Genomic DNA, 25,092 nt, shown 5'->3' on the forward strand with positions numbered 1-25,092 from the left:
CCTCCTCCTGTATAATATCACTGATACCTGTCTCCTCCTCCTGTATAATATCACTGCCGTCTGTCTCCTCCTCCTGTATAATATCACTGCTGTCTGTCTCCTCCTCCTGTATAATATCACTGCCGTCTGTCTCCTCCTCCTGTATAATATCACCGCTACCTGTCCCCTCCTCCTGTATAATATCACTGCTACCTGTCCCCTCCTCCTGTATAATATCACTGCTACCTGTCCCCTCCTCCTGTATAATATCACTGCCGTCTGTCTCCTCCTCCTCCTCCTGTATAATATCACTGCTACCTGTCCCCTCCTCCTGTATAATATCACTGCTACATGTCCCCTCCTCCTGTATAATATCACTGCTACCTGTCCCCTCCTCCTGTATAATATCACTGCTGTCTGTCCCCTCCTCCTGTATAATATCACTGATACCTGTCTCCTCCTCATGTATAATATCACTGCTACCTGTCCCCTCTTCCTGTATAATATCACTGCTGTCTGCCCCCTCCTCCTGTATAATATCACTGATACCTGTCTCCTCCTCCTGTATAATATCACTGCCGTCTGTCTCCTCCTCCTGTATAATATCACTGCTGTCTGTCTCCTCCTCCTGTATAATATCACTGCCGTCTGTCTCCTCCTCCTGTATAATATCACCGCTACCTGTCCCCTCCTCCTGTATAATATCACTGCTGTCTGTCTTCTCCTCCTGTATAATATCACTGCTACCTGTCTCCTCCTCCTGTATAATATCACTGCCGTCTGTCTCCTCCTCCTGTATAATATCACTGCCGTCTGTCTCCTCCTCCTGTATAATATCACTGCTACCTGTCCCCTCCTCCTGTATAATATCACTGCTACATGTCCCCTCCTCCTGTATAATATCACTGCCGTCTGTCTCCTCCTCCTCCTCCTCCTGTATAATATCACTGCTACCTGTCTCCTCCTCCTGTATAATATCACCGCTACCTGTCCCCTCCTCCTGTATAATATCACTGCCGTCTGTCTCCTCCTCCTCCTCCTGTATAATATCACTGCTACCTGTCTCCTCCTCCTGTATAATATCACTGCCGTCTGTCTCCAGCTCCTGTATAATATCACTGCTACCTGTCTCCTCCTCCTGTATTATATCACCGCCGTCTGTCCCCTCCTCCTGTATAATATCACCGCTACCTGTCCCCTCCTCCTGTATAATATCACTGCTACCTGTCCCCTCCTCCTGTATAATATCACTGCTACCTGTCCCCTCCTCCTGTATAATATCACCGCTACCTGGCCCCTCCTCCTGTATAATATCACTGCTGTCTGTCTTCTCCTCCTGTATAATATCACTGCTACCTGTCTCCTCCTCCTGTATAATATCACTGCCGTCTGTCTCCTCCTCCTGTATAATATCACTGCCGTCTGTCTCCTCCTCCTGTATAATATCACTGCTACCTGTCCCCTCCTCCTGTATAATATCACTGCTACATGTCCCCTCCTCCTGTATAATATCACTGCTACCTGTCCCCTCCTCCTGTATAATATCACTGCTGTCTGTCCCCTCCTCCTGTATAATATCACTGATACCTGTCTCCTCCTCATGTATAATATCACTGCTACCTGTCCCCTCTTCCTGTATAATATCACTGCTGTCTGCCCCCTCCTCCTGTATAATATCACTGATACCTGTCTCCTCCTCCTGTATAATATCACTGCCGTCTGTCTCCTCCTCCTGTATAATATCACTGCTGTCTGTCTCCTCCTCCTGTATAATATCACTGCCGTCTGTCTCCTCCTCCTGTATAATATCACCGCTACCTGTCCCCTCCTCCTGTATAATATCACTGCTACCTGTCCCCTCCTCCTGTATAATATCACTGCTACCTGTCCCCTCCTCCTGTATAATATCACTGCCGTCTGTCTCCTCCTCCTCCTCCTGTATAATATCACTGCTACCTGTCCCCTCCTCCTCCTCCTGTATAATATCATTGCCGTCTGTCTCCTCCTCCTGTATAATATCACTGCTGTCTGTCCCCTCCTCCTGTATAATATCACTGCTGTCTGTCTCCTCCTCCTGTATAATATCACCGCTACCTGTCCCCTCCTCCTGTATAATATCACTGCTACCTGTCCCCTCCTCCTGTATAATATCACTGCTACCTGTCCCCTCCTCCTGTATAATATCACCGCTACCTGGCCCCTCCTCCTGTATAATATCACTGCTGTCTGTCTTCTCCTCCTGTATAATATCACTGCTACCTGTCTCCTCCTCCTGTATAATATCACTGCCGTCTGTCTCCTCCTCCTGTATAATATCACTGCCGTCTGTCTCCTCCTCCTGTATAATATCACTGCTACCTGTCCCCTCCTCCTGTATAATATCACTGCTACATGTCCCCTCCTCCTGTATAATATCACTGCTACCTGTCCCCTCCTCCTGTATAATATCACTGCTGTCTGTCCCCTCCTCCTGTATAATATCACTGATACCTGTCTCCTCCTCATGTATAATATCACTGATACCTGTCTCCTCCTCCTGTATAATATCACTGCCGTCTGTCTCCTCCTCCTGTATAATATCACTGCTGTCTGTCTCCTCCTCCTGTATAATATCACTGCCGTCTGTCTCCTCCTCCTGTATAATATCACCGCTACCTGTCCCCTCCTCCTGTATAATATCACTGCTACCTGTCCCCTCCTCCTGTATAATATCACTGCTACCTGTCCCCTCCTCCTGTATAATATCACTGCCGTCTGTCTCCTCCTCCTCCTCCTGTATAATATCACTGCTACCTGTCCCCTCCTCCTCCTCCTGTATAATATCATTGCCGTCTGTCTCCTCCTCCTGTATAATATCACTGCTGTCTGTCCCCTCCTCCTGTATAATATCACTGCTGTCTGTCTCCTCCTCCTGTATAATATCACTGCCGTCTGTCTCCTCCTCCTGTATAATATCACCGCTACCTGTCCCCTCCTCTTGTATAATATCACTGCTACCTGTCCCCTCCTCCTTTCTAATATCACTGCCGTCTGTCTCCTCCTCCTGTATAATATCACTGCCGTCTGTCTCCTCATCCTGTATAATATCACTGCCGTCTGTCTCCTCCTCCTGTATAATATCACTGCTACCTGTCCTCTCCTCCTCCTCCTCCTCCTCCTGTATAATATCACTGCTACCTGTACCCTCCTCCTGTATAATATCACTGCTACCTGTCCCCTCCTCCTGTATAATATCACTGCTGCCTGTCCCCTCCTCCTGTATAATATCACTGCTGCCTGTCCCCTCCTCCTGTATAATATCACTGATACCTGTCCCCTCCTCCTGTATAATATCACTGCTACCTGTCCCCTCCTCCTGTATAATATCACCGCTACCTGTCCCCTCCTCCTGTATAATATCACCGCTACCTGTCCCCTCCTCCTGTATAATATCACCGCTACCTGTCCCCTCCTCCTGTATAATATCACTGCCGTCTGTCTCCCCCTCCTCCTCCTGTATAATATCACCGCTACCTGTCCCCTCCTCCTGTATAATATCACCGCTACCTGTCCCCTCCTCCTGTATAATATCACCGCTACCTGTCCCCTCCTCCTGTATAATATCACCGCTACCTGTCCCCTCCTCCTGTATAATATCACTGCCGTCTGTCTCCCCCTCCTCCTCCTGTATAATATCACTGCTACCTGTCCCCTCCTCCTGTATAATATCACTGATACCTGTCTCCTCCTCATGTATAATATCACTGCTGTCTGTCTCCTCCTCCTGTATAATATCACTGCCGTCTGTCTCCTCCTCCTGTATAATATCACTGCTGTCTGTCTCCTCCTCCTGTATAATATCACTGCCGTCTGTCTCCTCCTCCTGTATAATATCACCGCTACCTGTCCCCTCCTCCTGTATAATATCACTGCTACCTGTCCCCTCCTCCTGTATAATATCACTGCTACCTGTCCCCTCCTCCTGTATAATATCACTGCCGTCTGTCTCCTCCTCCTCCTCCTGTATAATATCACTGCTACCTGTCTCCTCCTCCTGTATAATATCACTGCCGTCTGTCTCCTCCTCCTGTATAATATCACCGCTACCTGTCCCCTCCTCCTGTATAATATCACTGCTACCTGTCCCCTCCTCCTTTGTAATATCACTGCCGTCTGTCTCCTCCTCCTGTATAATATCACTGCCGTCTGTCTCCTCCTCCTGTATAATATCACTGCTACCTGTCCTCTCCTCCTCCTCCTCCTGTATAATATCACTGCTACCTGTCCCCTCCTCCTGTATATCACTGCTACCTGTCCCCTCCTCCTGTATAATATCACCGCTACCTGTCTCCTCCTCCTGTATAATATCACTGCTACCTGTCCCCTCCTCCTGTATAATATCACTGATACCTGTCTCCTCCTCCTGTATAATATCACTGATACCTGTCCCCTCCCCCTGTATAATATCACTGATACCTGTCCCCTCCTCCTCCTCCTGTATAATATGAGTGCTACCTGTCCCCTCCTCCTCCTCCTGTATAATATCACCGCTACCTGTCCCCTCCTCCTGTATAATATGAGTGCTACCTGTCCCCTCCTCCTGTATAATATCACTGCTACCTGTCCTCTCCTCCTGTATAATATCACTGCTACCTGTCCCCTCCCCCTGTATAATATCACTGCTACCTGTCCCCTCCTCCTCCTCCTGTATAATATGACTGCTACCTGTCCCCTCCTCCTCCTCCTGTATAATATCACTGCTATCTGTCCTCTCCTCCTCCTCCTGTATAATATCACTGCTGTCTGTCCTCTCCTCCTCCTCCTGTATAATATCACTGCTACCTGTCCCCTCCTCCTCCTCCTGTATAATATCACTGCTACCTGTCCCCTCCTCCTCCTCCTGTATAATATCACTATGGCGCTTAGGGTGGATGTACCGGTGATGTGGTGGTCGCTGCTCTCGCTGGAATCGCTCTGCTCCACGTCGGAGTGTGATGTCCGATCTCTGATGACTGCAATTAGTCTTTGGTGAATCTCCAGCCCTGCAGAATGGAAGAGATTACTGAATGTGTATACAGACCCTGAATGTAGTGATCTCCCCCTAGTGGTGGTGTATAATGTGTATGCAGTGAGCTCCCCCTAGTGGTGGTGTATAATGTGTATGTAGTGATCTCCCCCTAGTGGTAGTGTATAATCTGTATGTAGTGATCTCCCCCTAGTGGTGGTGTATAATGTGTATGTAGTGATCTCCTCCTAGTGGTGGTGTATAATGTGTATGTAGTGATCTCCTCCTAGTGGTGGTGTATAATGTGTATGTAGTGAGCTCCTCCTAGTGGTGGTGTATAATGTGTATGTAGTGATCTCCTCCTAGTGGTGGTGTATAATGTGTATGTAGTGATCTCCCCCTAGTGGTGGTGTATAATGTGTATGTAGTGATCTCCCCCTAGTGGTGGTGTATAATCTGTATGTAGTGATCTCCTCCTAGTGGTGGTGTATAATGTGTATGTAGTGAGCTCCCCCTAGTGGTGATGTATAATGTGTATGTAGTGATCTCCCCCTAGTGGTGGTGTATAATGTGTATGTAGTGATCTCCTCCTAGTGGTGGTGTATAATGTGTATGTAGTGATCTCCCCCTAGTGGTGGTGTATAATCTGTATGTAGTGATCTCCTCCTAGTGGTTGTGTATAATGTGTATGTAGTGATCTCCCCCTAGTGGTGGTGTATAATGTGTATGTAGTGATCTCCCCCTAGTGGTAGTGTATAATGTGTATGTAGTGATCTCCCCCTAGTGGTGGTGTATAATGTGTATGTAGTGATCTCCTCCTAGTGGTGGTGTATAATCTGTATGTAGTGATCTCCTCCTAGTGGTGGTGTATAATGTGTATGTAGTGATCTCCCCCTAGTGGTGGTGTATAATGTGTATGTAGTGAGCTCCTCCTAGTGGTGGTGTATAATCTGTATGTAGTGATCTCCCCCTAGTGGTGGTGTATAATGTGTATGTAGTGATCGCCCCCTAGTGGTGGTGTATAATGTGTATGTAGTGATCTCCCCCTAGTGGTGGTGTATAATGTGTATGTAGTGATCTCCTCCTAGTGGTGGTGTATAATGTGTATGTAGTGATCTCCTCCTTGTGGTGGTGTATAATCTGTATGTAGTGATCTCCTCCTAGTGGTGGTGTATAATGTGTATGTAGTGATCTCCCCCTAGTGGTGGTGTATAATGTGTATGTAGTGATCTCCTCCTAGTGGTGGTGTATAATGTGTATGTAGTGATCTCCTCCTAGTGGTGGTGTATAATGTGTATGTAGTGATCTCCCCCTAGTGGTTGTGTATAATGTGTATGTAGTGAGCTCCTCCTAGTGGTGGTGTATAATGTGTATGTAGTGATCTCCCCCTAGTGGTGGTGTATAATCTGTATGTAGTGATCTCCCCCTAGTGGTGGTGTATAATGTGTATGTAGTGATCTCCCCCTAGTGGTGGTGTATAATCTGTATAAAGTGATCTCCCCCTAGTGGTGGTGTATAATCTGTATGTAGTGATCTCCCCCTAGTGGTGGTGTATAATGTGTATGTAGTGATCTCCTCCTAGTGGTGGTGTATAATGTGTATATAGTGATCTCCCCCTAGTGGTGGTGTATAATCTGTATGTAGTGATCTCCTCCTAGTGGTGGTGTATAATGTGTATGTAGTGAGCTCCTCCTAGTGGTGGTGTATAATGTGTATGTAGTGATCTCCTCCTAGTGGTGGTGTATAATGTGTATGTAGTGAGCTCCTCCTAGTGGTGGTGTATAATCTGTATGTAGTGATCTCCCCCTAGTGGTGGTGTATAATGTGTATGTAGTGATCTCCTCCTAGTGGTGGTGTATAATGTGTATGTAGTGATCTCCTCCTAGTGGTGGTGTATAATGTGTATGTAGTGATCTCCCCCTAGTGGTGGTGTATAATGTGTATGTAGTGATCTCCCCCTAGTGGTGGTGTATAATGTGTATGTAGTGATCTCCCCCCTAGTGGTGGTGTATAATGTGTATGTAGTGATCTCCCCCTAGTGGTGGTGTATAATGTGTATGTAGTGATCTCCCCCCTAGTGGTGGTGTATAATGTGTATGTAGTGATCTCCCCCTAGTGGTGGTGTATAATGTGTATGTAGTGATCTCCTCCTAGTGGTGGTGTATAATGTGTATGTAGTGATCTCCTCCTAGTGGTGGTGTATAATGTGTATGTAGTGATCTCCTCCTAGTGGTGGTGTATAATGTGTATGTAGTGATCTCCTCCTAGTGGTGGTGTATAATGTGTATGTAGTGATCTCCCCCTAGTGGTGGTGTATAATGTGTATGTAGTGATCTCCCCCTAGTGGTGGTGTATAATGTGTATGTAGTGATCTCCCCCTAGTGGTGGTGTATAATCTGTATGTAGTGATATCCCCCTAGTGGTGGTGTATAATCTGTATGTAGTGATCTCCCCCTAGTGGTGGTGTATAATGTGTATGTAGTGATCTCCCCCTAGTGGTGGTGTATAATGTGTATGTAGTGATCTCCTCCTAGTGGTGGTGTATAATGTGTATGTAGTGATCTCCCCCTAGTGGTGGTGTATAATCTGTATGTAGTGATCTCCTCCTAGTGGTGATGTATAATGTGTATGTAGTGATCTCCTCCTAGTGGTGGTGTATAATCTGTATGTAGTGATCTCCTCCTAGTGGTGGTGTATAATGTGTATGTAGTGATCTCCTCCTAGTGGTGGTGTATAATCTGTATGTAGTGATCTCCCCCTAGTGGTGGTGTATAATGTGTATGTAGTGATCTCCCCCTAGTGATGGTGTATAATGTGTATGTAGTGATCTCCCGCTAGTGGTGGTGTATAATGTGTATGTAGTGATCTCCTCCTAGTGGTGGTGTATAATGTGTATGTAGTGATCTCCCCCTAGTGGTGATGTATAATGTGTATGTAGTGATCTCCTCCTAGTGGTGGTGTATAATCTGTATGTAGTGAGCTCCTTTTAGTGGTGGTGTATAATCTGTATGTAGTGATCTCCTCCTAGTGGTGGTGTATAATGTGTATGTAGTGATCTCCTCCTAGTGGTGGTGTATAATGTGTATGTAGTGATCTCCCCCTAGTGGTGGTGTATAATGTGTATGTAGTGATCTCCCCCTAGTGGTGGTGTATAATGTGTATGTAGTGATCTCCCCCTAGTGGTGGTGTATAATGTGTATGTAGTGATCTCCCCCTAGTGGTGGTGTATAATGTGTATGTAGTGATCTCCCCCTAGTGGTGGTGTATAATGTGTATGTAGTGATCTCCCCCTAGTGGTGGTGTATAATCTGTATGTAGTGATCTCCCCCTAGTGGTGGTGTATAATGTGTATGTAGTGAGCTTCCCCTAGTGGTGGTGTATAATGTGTATGTAGTGATCTCCTCCTAGTGGTGGTGTATAATGTGTATGTAGTGATCTCCCCCTAGTGGTGGTGTATAATGTGTATGTAGTGAGCTCCTCCTAGTGGTGGTGTATAATCTGTATATAGTGATCTCCTCCTAGTGGTGGTGTATAATCTGTATGTAGTGATCTCCTCCTAGTGGTGGTGTATAATGTGTATGTAGTGATCTCCCCCTAGTGGTGGTGTATAATGTGTATGTAGTGATCTCCTCCTAGTGGTGGTGTATAATCTGTATGTAGTGATCTCCCCCTAGTGGTGGTGTATAATGTGTATGTAGTGATCTCCTCCTAGTGGTGGTGTATAATGTGTATGTAGTGATCTCCTCCTAGTGGTGGTGTATAATGTGTATGTAGTGATCTCCTCCTAGTGGTGGTTTATAATCTGTATGTAGTGATCTCCTCCTAGTGGTGGTGTATAATCTGTATGTAGTGATCTCCGCCTAGTGGTGGTGTATAATGTGTATGTAGTGATCTCCTCCTAGTGGTGGTGTATAATGTGTATGTAGTGATCTCCCCCTAGTGGTGGTGTATAATGTGTATGTAATGATCTCCTCCTAGTGGTGGTGTATAATCTGTATGTAGTGATCTCCCCCTAGTGGTGGTGTATAATCTGCATGTAGTGAGCTCCTCCTAGTGGTGGTGTATAATCTGCATGTAGTGATCTCCTCCTAGTAGTGGTGTATAATCTGTATGTAGTGATCTCCCCCAAGTGGTGGTGTATAATGTGTATGTAGTGATCTCCTCCTAGTGGTGGTGTATAATGTGTATGTAGTGATCTCCTCCTAGTGGTGGTGTATAATGTGTATGTAGTGATCTCCCCCTAGTGGTGGTGTATAATCTGTATGTAGTGATCTCCCCCTAGTGGTGGTGTATAATGTGTATGTAGTGATCTCCTTCTAGTGGTGGTGTATAATGTGTATGTAGTGATCTCCTCCTAGTGGTGGTGTATAATCTGTATGTAGTGACCTCCCCCTAGTGGTGGTGTATAATCTGTATGTAGTGATCTCCCCCTAGTGGTGGTGTATAATCTGTATGTAGTGATCTCCCCCTAGTGGTGGTGTATAATGTGTATGTAGTGATCTCCCCCTAGTGGTGGTGTATAATGTGTATGTAGTGATCTCCTCCTAGTGGTGGTATATAATCTGTGTGTAGTGATCTCCCCCTAGTGGTGGTGTATAATCTGTATGTAGTGATCTCCTCCTAGTGGTGATGTATAATCTGTATGTAGTGATCTCCCCCTAGTGGTGGTGTATAATGTGTATGTAGTGATCTCCCCCTAGTGGTGGTGTATAATGTGTATGTAGTGAGCTCCTCCTAGTGGTGATGTATAATGTGTATGTAGTGATCTCCTCCTAGTGGTGGTGTATAATGTGTATGTAGTGAGCTCCTCCTAGTGGTGATGTATAATGTGTATGTAGTGATCTCCTCCTAGTGGTGGTGTATAATCTGTATGTAGTGAGCTCCTTTTAGTGGTGGTGTATAATCTGTATGTAGTGATCTCCTCCTAGTGGTGGTGTATAATGTGTATGTAGTGATCTCCTCCTAGTGGTGGTGTATAATGTGTATGTAGTGATCTCCCCCTAGTGGTGGTGTATAATGTGTATGTAGTGATCTCCCCCTAGTGGTGGTGTATAATGTGTATGTAGTGAGCTCCTCCTAGTGGTGGTGTATAATCTGTATATAGTGATCTCCTCCTAGTGGTGGTGTATAATGTGTATGTAGTGAGCTCCTCCTAGTGGTGGTGTATAATCTGTATGTAGTGATCTCCCCCTAGTGGTGGTGTATAATGTGTATGTAGTGATCTCCCCCCTAGTGGTGGTGTATAATGTGTATGTAGTGATCTCCTCCTAGTGGTGGTGTATAATGTGTATGTAGTGATCTCTTCCTAGTGGTGGTGTATAATCTGTATGTAGTGATCTCCTCCTAGTGGTGGTGTGTAATCTGTATGTAGTGATCTCCCCCTAGTGGTGGTGTATAATGTGTATGTAGTGATCTCCCCCTAGTGATGGTGTATAATGTGTATGTAGTGATCTCCCCCTAGTGGTGGTGTATAATCTGTATGTAGTGATCTCCTCCTAGTGGTGGTGTATAATGTGTATGTAGTGATCTCCCCCTAGTGGTGATGTATAATCTGTATGTAGTGATCTCCCCCTAGTGGTGGCGTATAATCTGTATGTAGTGATCTCCTCCTAGTGGTGGTGTATAATGTGTATGTAGTGATCTCCTCCTAGTGGTGGTGTATAATGTGTATGTAGTGATCTCCCCCTAGTGGTGGTGTATAATCTGTACGTAGTGATCTCCTCCTAGTGGTGGTGTATAATCTGTATGTAGTGATCTCCTCCTAGTGGTGGTGTATAATGTGTATGTAGTGATCTCCTCCTAGTGGTGGTTTATAATCTGTATGTAGTGATCTCCTCCTAGTGGTGGTGTATAATGTGTATGTAGTGATCTCCCCCTAGTGGTGGTTTATAATCTGTATGTAGTGATCTCCTCCTAGTGGTGGTGTATAATGTGTATGTAGTGATCTCCTCCTAGTGGTGGTGTATAATGTGTATGTAGTGATCTCCTCCTAGTGGTGGTTTATAATCTGTATGTAGTGATCTCCTCCTAGTGGTGGTGTATAATCTGTATGTAGTGATCTCCGCCTAGTGGTGGTGTATAATGTGTATGTAGTGATCTCCCCCTAGTGGTGGTGTATAATGTGTATGTAGTGATCTCCCCCTAGTGGTGGTGTATAATCTGTATGTAGTGATCTCCCCCTAGTGGTGGTGTATAATGTGTATGTAGTGATCTCCCCCTAGTGGTGATGTATAATGTGTATGTAGTGATCTCCTCCTAGTGGTGGTGTATAATGTGTATGTAGTGATCTCCCCCTAGTGGTGGTGTATAATGTGTATGTAATGATCTCCTCCTAGTGGTGGTGTATAATCTGTATGTAGTGATCTCCCCCGAGTGGTGGTGTATAATCTGCATGTAGTGAGCTCCTCCTAGTGGTGGTGTATAATCTGCATGTAGTGATCTCCTCCTAGTAGTGGTGTATAATCTGTATGTAGTGATCTCCCCCTAGTGGTGGTGTATAATGTGTATGTAGTGATCTCCTCCTAGTGGTGGTGTATAATCTGTATGTAGTGACCTCCCCCTAGTGGTGGTGTATAATCTGTATGCAGTGATCTCCCCCTAGTGGTGGTGTATAATGTGTATGTAGTGATCTCCCCCTAGTGGTGGTGTATAATGTGTATGTAGTGATCTCCTCCTAGTGGTGGTATATAATCTGTATGTAGTGATCTCCCCCTAGTGGTGGTGTATAATCTGTATGTAGTGATCTCCTCCTAGTGGTGATGTATAATCTGTATGTAGTGATCTCCCCCTAGTGGTGGTGTATAATGTGTATGTAGTGATCTCCCCCTAGTGGTGGTGTATAATGTGTATGTAGTGATCTCCTCCTAGTGGTGATGTATAATGTGTATGTAGTGATCTCCTCCTAGTGGTGGTGTATAATCTGTATGTAGTGATCTCCCCCCAGTGGTGGTGTATAATGTGTATGTAGTGATCTCCCCCTAGTGGTGGTGTATAATCTGTATGTAGTGATCTCCTCCTAGTGGTGGTGTATAATCTGTATGTAGTGAGCTCCTCCTAGTGGTGGTGTATAATCTGTATGTAGTGATCTCCCCCTAGTGGTGGTGTATAATGTGTATGTAGTGATCTCCCCCCTAGTGGTGGTGTATAATGTGTATGTAGTGATCTCCTCCTAGTGGTGGTGTATAATGTGTATGTAGTGATCTCCTCCTAGTGGTGGTGTATAATGTGTATGTAGTGATCTCCTCCTAGTGGTGGTGTATAATCTGTATGTAGTGATCTCCCCCTAGTGGTGGTGTATAATGTGTATGTAGTGATCTCCCCCTAGTGATGGTGTATAATGTGTATGTAGTGATCTCCCCCTAGTGGTGGTGTATAATCTGTATGTAGTGATCGCCCCCTAGTGGTGGTGTATAATGTGTATGTAGTGATCTCCTCCTAGTGGTGGTGTATAATGTGTATGTAGTGATCTCCTCCTAGTGGTGGTGTATAATGTGTATGTAGTGATCTCCTCCTAGTGGTGGTGTATAATGTGTATGTAGTGATCTCCCCCTAGTGGTGGTGTATAATGTGTATGTAGTGATCTCCCCCTAGTGGTGGTGTATAATCTGTATGTAGTGATCTCCTCCTAGTGGTGGTGTATAATGTGTATGTAGTGATCTCCCCCTAGTGGTGATGTATAATCTGTATGTAGTGATCTCCCCCTAGTGGTGGTGTATAATCTGTATGTAGTGATCTCCTCCTAGTGGTGGTGTATAATCTGTATATAGTGATCTCCCCCTAGTGGTGATGTATAATCTGTATGTAGTGATCTCCCCCTAGTGGTGGTGTATAATGTGTATGTAGTGATCTCCTCCTAGTGGTGGTGTATAATCTGTATGTAGTGATCTCCTCCTAGTGGTGGTGTATAATGTGTATGTAGTGATCTCCCCCTAGTGGTGGTGTATAATCTGTATGTAGTGATCTCCTCCTAGTGGTGGTGTATAATGTGTATGTAGTGATCTCCCCCTAGTGGTGGTGTATAATGTGTATGTAGTGATCTCCCCCTAGTGGTGGTGTATAATGTGTATGTAGTGATCTCCCCCTAGTGGTGGTGTATAATGTGTATGTAGTGATCTCCTCCTAGTGGTGGTGTATAATGTGTATGTAGTGCTCCCCCCCCTAGTGGTGGTGTATAATGTGTATGTAGTGATCTCCTCCTAGTGGTGGTGTATAATGTGTATGTAGTGATCTCCCCCTAGTGGTGGTGTATAATGTGTATGTAGTGAGCTCCCCCTAGTGGTGGTGTATAATGTGTATGTAGTGAGCTCCCCCTAGTGGTGGTGTATAATGTGTATGTAGTGATCTCCTCCTAGTGGTGGTGTATAATGTGTATGTAGTGATCTCCCCCTAGTGGTGGTGTATAATCTGTACGTAGTGATCTCCTCCTAGTGGTGGTGTATAATCTGTATGTAGTGATCTCCTCCTAGTGGTGGTGTATAATGTGTATGTAGTGATCTCCTCCTAGTGGTGGTTTATAATCTGTATGTAGTGATCTCCTCCTAGTGGTGGTGTATAATGTGTATGTAGTGATCTCCCCCTAGTGGTGGTGTATAATCTGTATGTAGTGATCTCCCCCTAGTGGTGGTGTATAATGTGTATGTAGTGATCTCCTCCTAGTGGTGGTGTATAATGTGTATGTAGTGATCTCCTCCTAGTGGTGGTTTATAATCTGTATGTAGTGATCTCCTCCTAGTGGTGGTGTATAATGTGTATGTAGTGATCTCCCCCTAGTGGTGGTGTATAATCTGTATGTAGTGATCTCCTCCTAGTGGTGGTGTATAATGTGTATGTAGTGATCTCCCCCTAGTGGTGGTGTATAATCTGTATGTAGTGATCTCCTCCTAGTGGTGGTGTATAATCTGTATGTAGTGAGCTCCCCCTAGTGGTGGTGTATAATGTGTATGTAGTGAGCTCCCCCTAGTGGTGGTTTTACCTCTTTCCTTGTTCTCCTTCTCCCTGTTCCTCTTGCTGTTATTGTGCTGCGGTTCCTCTGGTGCGTGTTCCGGTTCTGGTTCTGCTCTTATGATAGGTCCACTATCGGTTGGGCTTGGTTTGTGTGCTGGCCCAGTTCTGTGCGGTTCTGCGGGTCGGGGTCTATTCTCAGGTCGGTCACTTCTTGTCTTCTCTTTGCTCTTGCTGCTTGTTCTAGAACCTGGGGATTAGGTATTTGTGGGTTTAGACGGTTCTAGAGCACAGCACAATGTTGGGGGGTTCTGGATTGGGGGTGTAGCTGGTGCCGGCTCTCACCTTTTCTCCGGCTCCGTTGCTTTGTGTCCTGGAGTTGGTTTTCTTGGTCGGAGTCAGATGCTTCTATCCTGGGGGGCTTCTTTCTCCTCCTCCTCCTTCTCCTCGCTGTGGTGGGGGGCTGGGTGCCCGGGGGCGCGGGGCGATGCTTGTTCGGGTGACCCGTTTGGGTCGCAATGTTCCCTCTAATCTCTTCCTCGTTCCCTGCAGTATCATCTGCCATTAGTAGTGACAAGCGCCTGGTGGGGGCTTTGCCCCGGCCATGTGGTGACCCCTGCCCCGGCCATGTGGTGACCCCTGCCCCAGCCATGTGGTGACCCCTGCCCCGGCCATGTGGTGACCCCTGCCCCGGCCATGTGGTGACCCCTGCCCCGGCCATGTGGTGACCCCTGCCCCGGCCATGTGGTGACCCCTGCCCCGGCCATGTGGTGACCCCTGCCCCGGCCATGTGGTGACCCATGCCCCGGCCATGTGGTGACCCCTGCCCCGGCCATGTGGTGACCCCTGCCCCGGCCATGTGGTGACCCCTGCCCCGGCCATGTGGTGACCCCTGCCCCGGCCATGTGGTGACCCCTGCCCCGGCCATGTGGTGACCCCTGCCCCGGCCATGTGGTGACCCCTGCCCCGGCCATGTGGTGACCCCTGCCCCGGCCATGTGGTGACCCCTGCCCCGGCCATGTTGTGACCTACCTCTGTGGTCGGTGCCGGTGCTGCCTGCTGACTGTTTCCTTCCAGGTCTCGTCTGATATTTCTCGTGGACTTGGATGCACCTGAAAGACACATGGGGGTGACCCCGGCCCCTCTGCATTAGGCTGCGCTCCCCATACCTGTAGCAGGGCCTTCCCTCTGCACTAGGGTGCACCCCCCATTACAGAGTCCCCCATACCTGTAGCAGGGCCTCCCCTCTGCATTAGGGTGCACCCCCCCATTAAAGTGCCCCCCATACCTGTAGCAGGGCCTTCCCTCTGCACTAGGGTGCGCCCCCCCATTACAGAGCCCCCCATACCTGTAGCAGGTCCTCCCCTCTGCATTAGGGTGCACCCCCCATTACAGAGCCCTCCATACCTGTAGCAGGGCCTCCCCTCTGCATAAGGGTGCGCCCCCCATTACAGAGCCCCCCATACCTGTAGCAGGTCCTCCCCTCTGCATTAGGGTGCACCCCCCATTACAGAGCCCCCCATACCTGTAGCAGGTCCTCCCCTCTGCATTAGGGTGCACCCCCCCATTAAAGTGCCCCCCATACCTGTAGCAGGGCCTCCCCTCTGCATAAGGGTGCACCCCCCATTACAGAGCCCCCCATACCTGTAGCAGGTCCTCCCCTCTGCATTAGGGTGCACCCCCCATTACAGAGCCCCCCATACCTGTAGCAGGTCCTCCCCTCTGCATTAGGGTGCACCCCCCCATTAAAGTGCCCCCCATACCTGTAGCAGGGCCTTCCCTCTGCATAAGGGTGCACCCCCCATTACAGAGCCCCCCATACCTGTAGCAGGTCCTCCCCTCTGCATTAGGGTGCACCCCCTATTACAGAGCCCCCCATACCTGTAGCAGGGCCTCCCCTCTGCATAAGGGTGCGCCCCCCATTACAGAGCCCCCCATACCTGTAGCAGGTCCTCCCCTCTGCATTAGGGTGCACCCCCCCCCATTACAGAGCCCCCCATACCTGTAGCAGGGTCTCCCCTCTGCATTAGGGTGCACCCCCCCATTACAGAGCCCCCCATACCTGTAGCAGGTCCTCCCCTCTGCATTAGGGTGCACCCCCCCATTAAAGTGCCCCCCATACCTGTAGCAGGGCCTCCCCTCTGCATAAGGGTGCACCCCCCATTACAGAGCCCCCCATACCTGTAGCAGGTCCTCCCCTCTGCATTAGGGTGCACCCCCCATTACAGAGCCCCCCATACCTGTAGCAGGTCCTCCCCTCTGCATTAGGGTGCACCCCCCCATTAAAGTGCCCCCCATACCTGTAGCAGGGCCTTCCCTCTGCATAAGGGTGCACCCCCCATTACAGAGCCCCCCATACCTGTAGCAGGTCCTCCCCTCTGCATTAGGGTGCACCCCCTATTACAGAGCCCCCCATACCTGTAGCAGGGCCTTCCCACTGCACTAGGGTGCACCCCCCCATTACAGAGCCCCCCATACCTGTAGCAGGTCCTCCCCTCTGCATTAGGGTGCACCCCCCATTACAGAGCCCCCCATACCTGTAGCAGGTCCTCCCCTCTGCATTAGGGTGCGCCCCCCATTACAGAGCCCCCCATACCTGTAGAAAGGCCTCCCCTCTGCATTAGGGTGCGGCCCCCATTACAGAGCCCCCCATACCTGTAGCAGGGCCTCCCCTCTGCATTAGGGTGCACCCCCCCATTACAGAGCCCCCCATACCTGTAGAAAGGCCTCCCCTCTGCATTAGGGTGCGCCCCCCATTACAGAGCCCCCATACTTGTAGCAGGTCCTCCCCTCTGCATTAGGGTGCACCCCCCCCCATTACAGAGCCCCCATACCTGTAGCAGGGCCTCCCCTCTGCATTAGGGTGCACCCCCCCCCCATTACACAGCCCCCCATACCTGTAGCAGGGCCTCCCCTCTGCATTAGGGTGCACCCCCTATTACAGAGCCCCCCATACCTGTAGCAGGGTCTCCCCTCTGCACTAGGGTGCACACCCCATTACAGAGCCCCCCATACCTGTAGCAGGGTCTCCCCTCTGCACTAGGGTGCACACCCCATTACAGAGCCCCCCATACCTGTAGCAGGTCCTCCCCTCTGCATTAGGGTGCACCCCCCCATTAGTGTCCCCCTATACCTGTAGAAAGGCCTCCCCTCTGCATTAGGGTGCACACCCCATTACAGAGCCCCCCATACCTGTAGCAGGGTCTCCCCTCTGCATTAGGGTGGGCCCCCCATTACAGAGCCCCCCATACCTGTAGCAGGGTCTCCCCTCTGCATTAGGGTGCACCCCCCCATTACAGAGCCCCCCATACCTGTAGCAGGGTCTCCCCTCTGCATTCGGGTGCACCCCCCATTACAGAGCCCCCCATACCTGTAGCAGGGTCTTCCCTCTGCACTAGGGTACACCCACCCATTACAGAGCCCCCCATACCTGTAGCAGGTCCTCCCCTCTGCATTAGGGTGCACCCCCCCATTACAGAGCCCCCCATACCTGTAGCAGGGCCTCCCCTCTGCATTAGGGTGCCTCCCCTATTACAGAGCCCCCCATACCTGTAGCAGGACCTCCCCTCTGCATTAGGGTGCGCCCCCCCATTACAGAGCCCCCCATACCTGTAGCAGGTCCTCCCCTCTGCATTAGGGTGCGCCCCCCATTACAGAGCCCCCCATACCTGTAGCAGGACCTCCCCTCTGCATTAGGGTGCGCCCCCCCATTACAGAGCCCCCCATACCTGTAGCAGGTCCTCCCCTCTGCATTAGGGTGCGCCCCCCATTACAGAGCCCCCCATACCTGTAGAAAGGCCTCCCCTCTGCATTAGGGTGCACCCCCCATTACAGAGCCCCCCATACCTGTAGCAGGTACTCCCCTCTGCATTAGGGTGCACCCCCCCATTACAGAGCCCCCCATACCTGTAGCAGGGCCTCCGCCTGCATTAGGGTGCGCCCCCCCATTACAGAGCCCCCCATACCTGTAGCAGGTCCTCCCCTCTGCATTAGGGTGCACCCCCCCATTACAGAGCCCCCCATACCTGTAGCAGGGCCTCCCCTCTGCATTAGGGTGCACCCCCCCATTACAGAGCCCCCATACCTGTAGCAGGGCCTTCCCTCTGCACTAGGGTGCACCCCCCATTACAGAGCCCCCATACCTGTAGCAGGTCCTCCCCTCTGCATTAGGGTGCGCCCCCCATTACAGAGCCCCCCATACCTGTAGCAGGTCCTCCCCTCTGCATTAGGGTGCACCCCCCATTACAGAGCCCCCCATACCTGTAGCAGGTCCTCCCCTCTGCATTAGGGTGCACCCCCCATTACAGAGCCCCCATACCTGTAGCAGGGCCTCCCCTCTGCATTAGGGTGCACCCCTCATTACAGAGCCCCCCATACCTGTAGCAGGGCCTCCCCTCTGCATTAGGGTGCGGCCCCCATTACAGAGCCCCCATACCTGTAGCAGGGTCTCCCCTCTGCATTAGGGTGCGCCCCCCATTACAGAGCCCCCCATACCTGTAGCAGGGTCTCCCCTCTGCAGTAGGGTGCGCCCCCCTATTACAGAGCCCCCCATACCTGTAGCAGGTCCTTCCCTCTGCATTAGGGTGCGCCCCCCATTACAGAGCCCCCCATACCTGTAGCAGGTCCTCCCCTCTGCATTAGGGTGCGCCCCCCATTACAGAGCCCTCCATACCTGTAGCAGGGCCTCCCCTCTGCATTAGGGTGCGCCCCCCATTACAGAGCCCCCCATACCTGTAGCAGGGCCTCCCCTCTGCATTAGGGTGCGCCCCCCATTACAGAGCCCCCCATACCTGTAGCAGGGCCTCCCCTCTGCATTAGGGTGCACCCCCCCATTACAGAGCCCCCCCATACCTGTAGCAGGTCCTCCCCTCTGCACTAGGGTGCACCCCCCATTACAGAGGCCCCCATACCTGTAGCAGGTCCTCCCCTCTGCATTAGGGTGCGCCCCCCATTACAGAGCCCCCATACCTGTAGCAGGGCCTCCCCTCTGCATTAGGGTGGGCCCCCCATTACAGAGCCCCCCATACCTGTAGCAGGTCCTCCCCTCTGCATTAGGGTGCACCCCCCCATTAGAGAGCCCCCCATACCTGTAGCAGGGCCTCCCCTCTGCATTAGGGTGCACCCCCCCATTACAGAGCCCTCCATACCTGTAGCAGGGCCTCCCCTCTGCATTAGGGTGCACCCCCCCATTACAGAGCCCTCCATACCTGTAGCAGGGCCTCCCCTCTGCATTAGGGTGCACCCCCCATTACAGAGCCCCCATACCTGTAGCAGGTCCTCCCCTCTGCATTAGGGTGCGCCCCCCATTACAGAGCCCCCCATACTTGTAGCAGGCCCTCCCCTCTGCATTAGGGTGCACCCCCCCCATTACAGAGCCCCCCATACCTGTAGCAGGTCCTCCCCTCTGCATTAGGGTGGGCCCCCCATTACAGAGCCCCCCATACCTGTAGCAGGTCCTCCCCTCTGCATTAGGGTGCACCCCCCCCATTAGAGAGCCCCCCATACCTGTAGCAGGGCCTCCCCTCTGCATTAGGGTGCACCCCCCCATTACAGAGCCCCCATACCTGTAGCAGGTCCTCCCCTCTGCATTAGGGTGCGCCCCCCATTACAGAGCCCCCCATACCTGTAGCAGGTCCTCCCCTCTGCATTAGGGTGCACCCCCCCCATTACAGAGCCCCCCATACCTGTAGAAGGTCCTCCCCTCTGCATTAGGGTGCACCCCCCATTACAGAGCCCCCCATACCTGTAGCAGGTACTCCCCTCTGCATTAGGGTGCGCCCCCCATTACAGAGCCCCCCATACCTGTAGCAGGGCCCCTTCATTACAGAGCCCCCCATACTTGTAGCAGGACCTCCCCTCTGCATTAGGGTGCGCCCCCCATTACAGAGCCCCCCATACCTGTAGCAGGTCCTCCCCTCTGCATTAGGGTGCGCCCCCCCATTACAGAGCCCTGCATACCTGTAGCAGGGCCTCCCCTCTGCATTAGGGTGCACCCCCCCCATTACAGAGCCCCCCATACCTGTAGCAGGTCCTCCCCTCTGCATTAGGGTGCACCCCCCCCATTACAGAGCCTCCCATACCTGTAGCAGGACCTCCTTTCTGCATTAGGGTGCACCCCCCCATTACAGAGCCCTCCATACCTGTAGCAGGGCCTCCCCTCTGCATTAGGGTGCGCCCCCCCCCATTACAGAGCCCCCCATACCTGTAGCAGGGCCTCTCCTCTGCATTAGGGTGCGCCCCCCCATTACAGAGCCCCCCATACCTGTAGCAGGTCCTCCCCTCTGCATTAGGGTGCGCCCCCCATTAAAGAGCCCCCCATACCTGTAGCAGGGCCTTGCCTCTGCAGTAGGGTGCGCCCCCCCCCCATTACAGAGCCCCCTATACCTGTAGCAGGTCCTCTTCTCTGCATTAGGGTGCGCCCCCCATTACAGAGCCCCCCATACCTGTAGCAGGGCCTCCCCTCTGCAATAGGGTGCACCCCCCATTACAGAGCCCCCCATACCTGTAGCAGGGCCTCCCCTCTGCAATAGGGTGCACCCCCCATTACAGAGCCCCCCAAACCTGTAGCAGGGTCTCCCCTCTGCACTAGGGTGCATCCCCCCATTACAGAGCCCTCCATACCTGTAGCAGGGCCTCCCCTCTGCACTAGGGTGCGCCCCCCATTACAGAGCCCTCCATACCTGTAGCAGGGCCTCCCCTCTGCATTAGGGTGCACCCCCCATTACAGAGCCCCCATACCTGTAGCAGGGCCTCCCCTCTGCATTAGGGTGGGCCCCCCATTACAGAGCCCCCTATACTTGTAGCAGGTCCTCCCCTCTGCATTAGGGTGCACCCCCCCCCCCATTACAGAGCCCCCCATACCTGTAGCAGGTCCTCCCCTCTGCATTAGGGTGTGCCCCCCATTACAGAGCCCCCCATACCTGTAGCAGGGCCTCCCCTTTGCACTAGGGTGCACCCCTCATTAGAGAGCCCCCCATACCTGTAGCAGGGCCTCCCCTCTGCATTAGGGTGCACCCCCCATTACAGAGCCCCCCATACCTGTAGCAGGATCTCCCCTCTGCATTAGGGTGCACCCCCCCATTACAGAGCCACCCATACCTGTAGCAGGGCCTCCCCTCTGCATTAGGGTGCACCCCCCCATTACAGAGCCCCCCATACCTGTAGCAGGGCCTCCCCTCTGCATTAGGGTGCACCCCCCATTACAGAGCCCCCCATACCTGTAGCAGGATCTCCCCTCTGCATTAGGGTGCACCCCCCCATTACAGAGCCACCCATACCTGTAGCAGGGCCTCCCCTCTGCATTAGGGTGCACCCCCCCATTACAGAGCCCCCCATACCTGTAGCAGGGCCTCCCCTCTGCATTAGGGTGCACCCCTCCATTACAGAGCCCCCCATACCTGTAGCAGGTCCTCCCCTCTGCATTAGGGTGCACCCCCCCATTACAGAGCCCCCCCATACCTGTAGCAGGGCCTCCCCTCTGCATTAGGGTGCACCCCCCATTACAGAGCCCCCCATACCTGTAGCAGGGCCTCCCCTCTGCATTAGGGTGCACCCCCCCATTACAGAGCCCCCCATACCTGTAGCAGGTCCTCCCCTCTGCATTAGGGTGCACCCCCCCATTACAGTGTCCCCCTATACCTGTAGAAAGGCCTCCCCTCTGCACTAGGGTGCACCCCCCATTACAGAGCCCCCCATACCTGTAGCAGGTCCTCCCCTCTGCATTAGGGTGCACCCCCCATTACAGAGCCCCCATACCTGTAGCAGGGCCTCCCCTCTGCATTAGGGTGGGCCCCCCATTACAGAGCCCCCTATACCTGTAGCAGGTCCTCCCCTCTGCATTAGGGTGCACCCCCCCATTACAGAGCCCCCCATACCTGTAGCAGGTCCTCCCCTCTGCATTAGGGTGCACCCCCCCATTACAGAGCCCCCCATACCTGTAGCAGGTCCTCCCCTCTGCATTAGGGTGCGCCCCCCATTACAGAGCCACCCATACCTGTAGCAGGGCCTTGCCTCTGCATTAGGGTGCGCCCCCCATTACAGAGCCCCCCATACCTGTAGCAGGTCCTCCCCTCTGCATTAGGGTGCACCCCCCATTACAGAGCCCCCCATACCTGTAGCAGCGCCTCCCCTCTGCATTAGGGTGGGCCCCCCATTACAGAGCCCCCCATACCTGTAGCAGGTCCTCCCCTCTGCATTAGGGTGCGCCCCCCCATTACAGAGCCCTCCATACCTGTAGCAGGGCCTCCCCTCTGCATTAGGGTGCACCCCCCCCATTACAGAGCCCCCCATACCTGTAGCAGGTCCTCCCCTCTGCATTAGGGTGCGCCCCCCATACCTGTAGCAGGACCTCCTTTCTGCATTAGGGTACGCCCCCCATTACAGAGCCCCCCATACCTGTAGAAGGGCCTCCCCTCTGCATTAGGGTGCACCCCCCATTACAGAGCCCCCCATACCTGTAGCAGGGCCTCCCCTCTGCATTAGGGTGGGCCCCCCATTACAGAGCCCCCCATACCTGTAGCAGGTCCTCCCCTCTGCATTAGGGTGCGCCCCCCCATTACAGAGCCCTCCATACCTGTAGCAGGGCCTCCCCTCTGCATTAAGGTGCACCCCCCCCCATTACAGAGCCCCCCATACCTGTAGCAGGGCCTCCCCTCTGCATTAGGGTGCGCCCCCCCCCATTACAGAGCCCCCTATACCTGTAGCAGGTCCTCCCCTCTGCAATAGGGTGCACCCCCCATTACAGAGCCCCCCATACCTGTAGCAGGGCCTCCCCTCTGCAATAGGGTGCACCCCCAGTACAGAGCCCCCCATACCTGTAGCAGGGTCTCCCCTCTGCACTAGGGTGCGCCCTTCATTACAGAGCCCTCCATACCTGTAGCAGGGCCTCCCCTCTGCACTAGGGTGCGCCCCCCATTACAGAGCCCTCCATACCTGTAGTAGGGCCTCCCCTCTGCATTAGGGTGTGCCCCCCATTACAGAGCCCCCCATACCTGTAGCAGGGCCTCCCCTCTGCACTAGGGTGCACCCCCCATTAGAGAGCCCCCCATACCTGTAGCAGGGCCTCCCCTCTGCATTAGGGTGCACCCCCCATTACAGAGCCCCCCATACCTGTAGCAGGGCCTCCCCTCTGCATTAGGGTGCACCCCCCCATTACAGAGCCCCCCATACCTGTAGCAGGTCCTCCCCTCTGCATTAGGGTGCGCCCCCCATTACAGAGCCCCCCATACCTGTAGAAAGGCCTCCCCTCTGCACTAGGGTGCACCCCCCATTACAGAGCCCCCATACTTGTAGCAGGGCCTCCCCTCTGCATAAGGGTGGGCCCCCCATTACAGAGCCCCCATACCTGTAGCAGGGCCTCCCCTCTGCATAAGGGTGGGCCCCCCATTACAGAGCCCTCCATACCTGTAGCAGGTCCTCCCCTCTGCATTAGGGTGCACCCCCCCATAACAGAGCCCCCCATACCTGTAGCAGGGCCTCCCCTCTGCATTAGGGTGCGCCCCCCCATTACAGAGCCCCCCCATACCTGTAGCAGGTCCTCCCCTCTGCATTAGGGTGCACCCCCCCATTACAGAGCCCCCCATACCTGTAGCAGGTCCTCCCCTCTGCATTAGGGTGCAACCCCCCATTACAGAGCCCCCCATACCTGTAGAAAGGCCTCCCCTCTGCATTAGGGTGCGCCCCCCATTACAGAGCCCCCCATACCTGTAGCAGGGCCTCCCCTCTGCATTAGGGTGCACCCCCCATTAAAGAGCCCCCCATACCTGTATCAGGTCCTCCCCTCTGCATTAGGGTGCACCCCCCATTACAGAGCCCCCCATACCTGTAGAAAGGCCTCCCCTCTGCATTAGGGTGCACCCCCCCATTACAGTGCCCCCCATACCTGTAGCAGGGCCTCCCCTCTGCATTAGGGTGCGCCCCCCCCATTACAGAGCCCCCCATACCTGTAGCAGGGCCTCCCCTCTGCATTAGGGTGCACCCCCCCCCATTATACAGCCCCCCATACCTGTAGCAGGGCCTCCCCTCTGCATTAGGGTGCCCCCCCCATTACAGAGCCCCCCATACCTGTAGCAGGTCCTCCCCTCTGCATTAGGGTGCACACCCCCCCATTACAGAGCCCCCCATACCTGTAGCAGGTCCTCCCCTCTGCATTAGGGTGCGCCCCCCATTACAGAGCCCCCCATACCTGTAGAAAGGCCTCCCCTCTGCATTAGGGTGCGCCCCCCATTACAGAGCCCCCCATACCTGTAGCAGGGCCTCCCCTCTGCATTAGGGTGCACCCCCCATTAAAGAGCCCCCCATACCTGTATCAGGTCCTCCCCTCTGCATTAGGGTGCACCCCCCATTACAGAGCCCCCCATACCTGTAGAAAGGCCTCCCCTCTGCATTAGGGTGCACCCCCCCATTACAGTGCCCCCCATACCTGTAGCAGGGCCTCCCCTCTGCATTAGGGTGCGCCCCCCCCATTACAGAGCCCCCCATACCTGTAGCAGGGCCTCCCCTCTGCATTAGGGTGCACCCCCCCCCCATTATACAGCCCCCCATACCTGTAGCAGGGCCTCCCCTCTGCATTAGGGTGCCCCCCCCATTACAGAGCCCCCCATACCTGTAGCAGGTCCTCCCCTCTGCATTAGGGTGCACCCCCCCCCCATTACAGAGCCCCCCATACCTGTAGCAGGTCCTCCCCTCTGCATTAGGGTGCGCCCCCCATTACAGAGCCCCCCATACCTGTAGCAGGGCCTCCCCTCTGCATTAGGGTGCCCCCCCCATTACAGAGCCCCCCATACCTGTAGCAGGGCCTCCCCTCTGCATTAGGGTGCACCCCCCCCCCATTATAGAGCCCCCCATACCTGTAGCAGGGCCTCCCCTCTGCATTAGGGTGCCCCCCCCATTACAGAGCCCCCCATACCTGTAGCAGGTCCTCCCCTCTGCATTAGGGTGCACCCCCCCATTACAGAGCCCCCCATACCTGTAGCAGGGCCTCCCCTCTGCATTAGGGTGCACCCCCCCATTACAGAGCCCCCCATACCTGTAGCAGGTCCTCCCCTCTGCATTAGGGTGCACCCCCCCATTACAGAGCCCCCCATACCTGTAGCAGGGCCTCCCCTCTGCATTAGGATGCACCCCCCATTACAGAGCCCCCCATACCTGTAGCAGGTCCTCCCCTCTGCATTAGGGTGCGCCCCCCCCAT

At 52.7% G+C, this 25,092-nt stretch overlaps 1 protein-coding gene across 1 annotated transcript in view; it reads right to left on the minus strand.

Moving 5' to 3' along the window:
- Positions 1-25,092, minus strand: part of LOC140106894 (uncharacterized) — an 83,776-nt gene that overhangs the window by 29,509 nt on the left and 29,175 nt on the right. Inside the window, exons 5-8 of the mRNA XM_072131520.1 lie at positions 14,936-15,015; positions 14,249-14,449; positions 13,935-14,153; positions 4,896-5,000 (exon numbers count right to left, since the gene is read on the minus strand). Coding sequence (XP_071987621.1) covers positions 4,896-5,000; positions 13,935-14,153; positions 14,249-14,449; positions 14,936-15,015 — 605 coding nt within the window. The remainder of the gene's footprint in view (positions 1-4,895; positions 5,001-13,934; positions 14,154-14,248; positions 14,450-14,935; positions 15,016-25,092) is intronic.

The sequence above is a fragment of the Engystomops pustulosus genome, unplaced genomic scaffold (assembly GCF_040894005.1).
Source record: "Engystomops pustulosus unplaced genomic scaffold, aEngPut4.maternal MAT_SCAFFOLD_85, whole genome shotgun sequence".
In the NCBI taxonomy this organism is placed as follows: domain Eukaryota; kingdom Metazoa; phylum Chordata; class Amphibia; order Anura; family Leptodactylidae; genus Engystomops; species Engystomops pustulosus.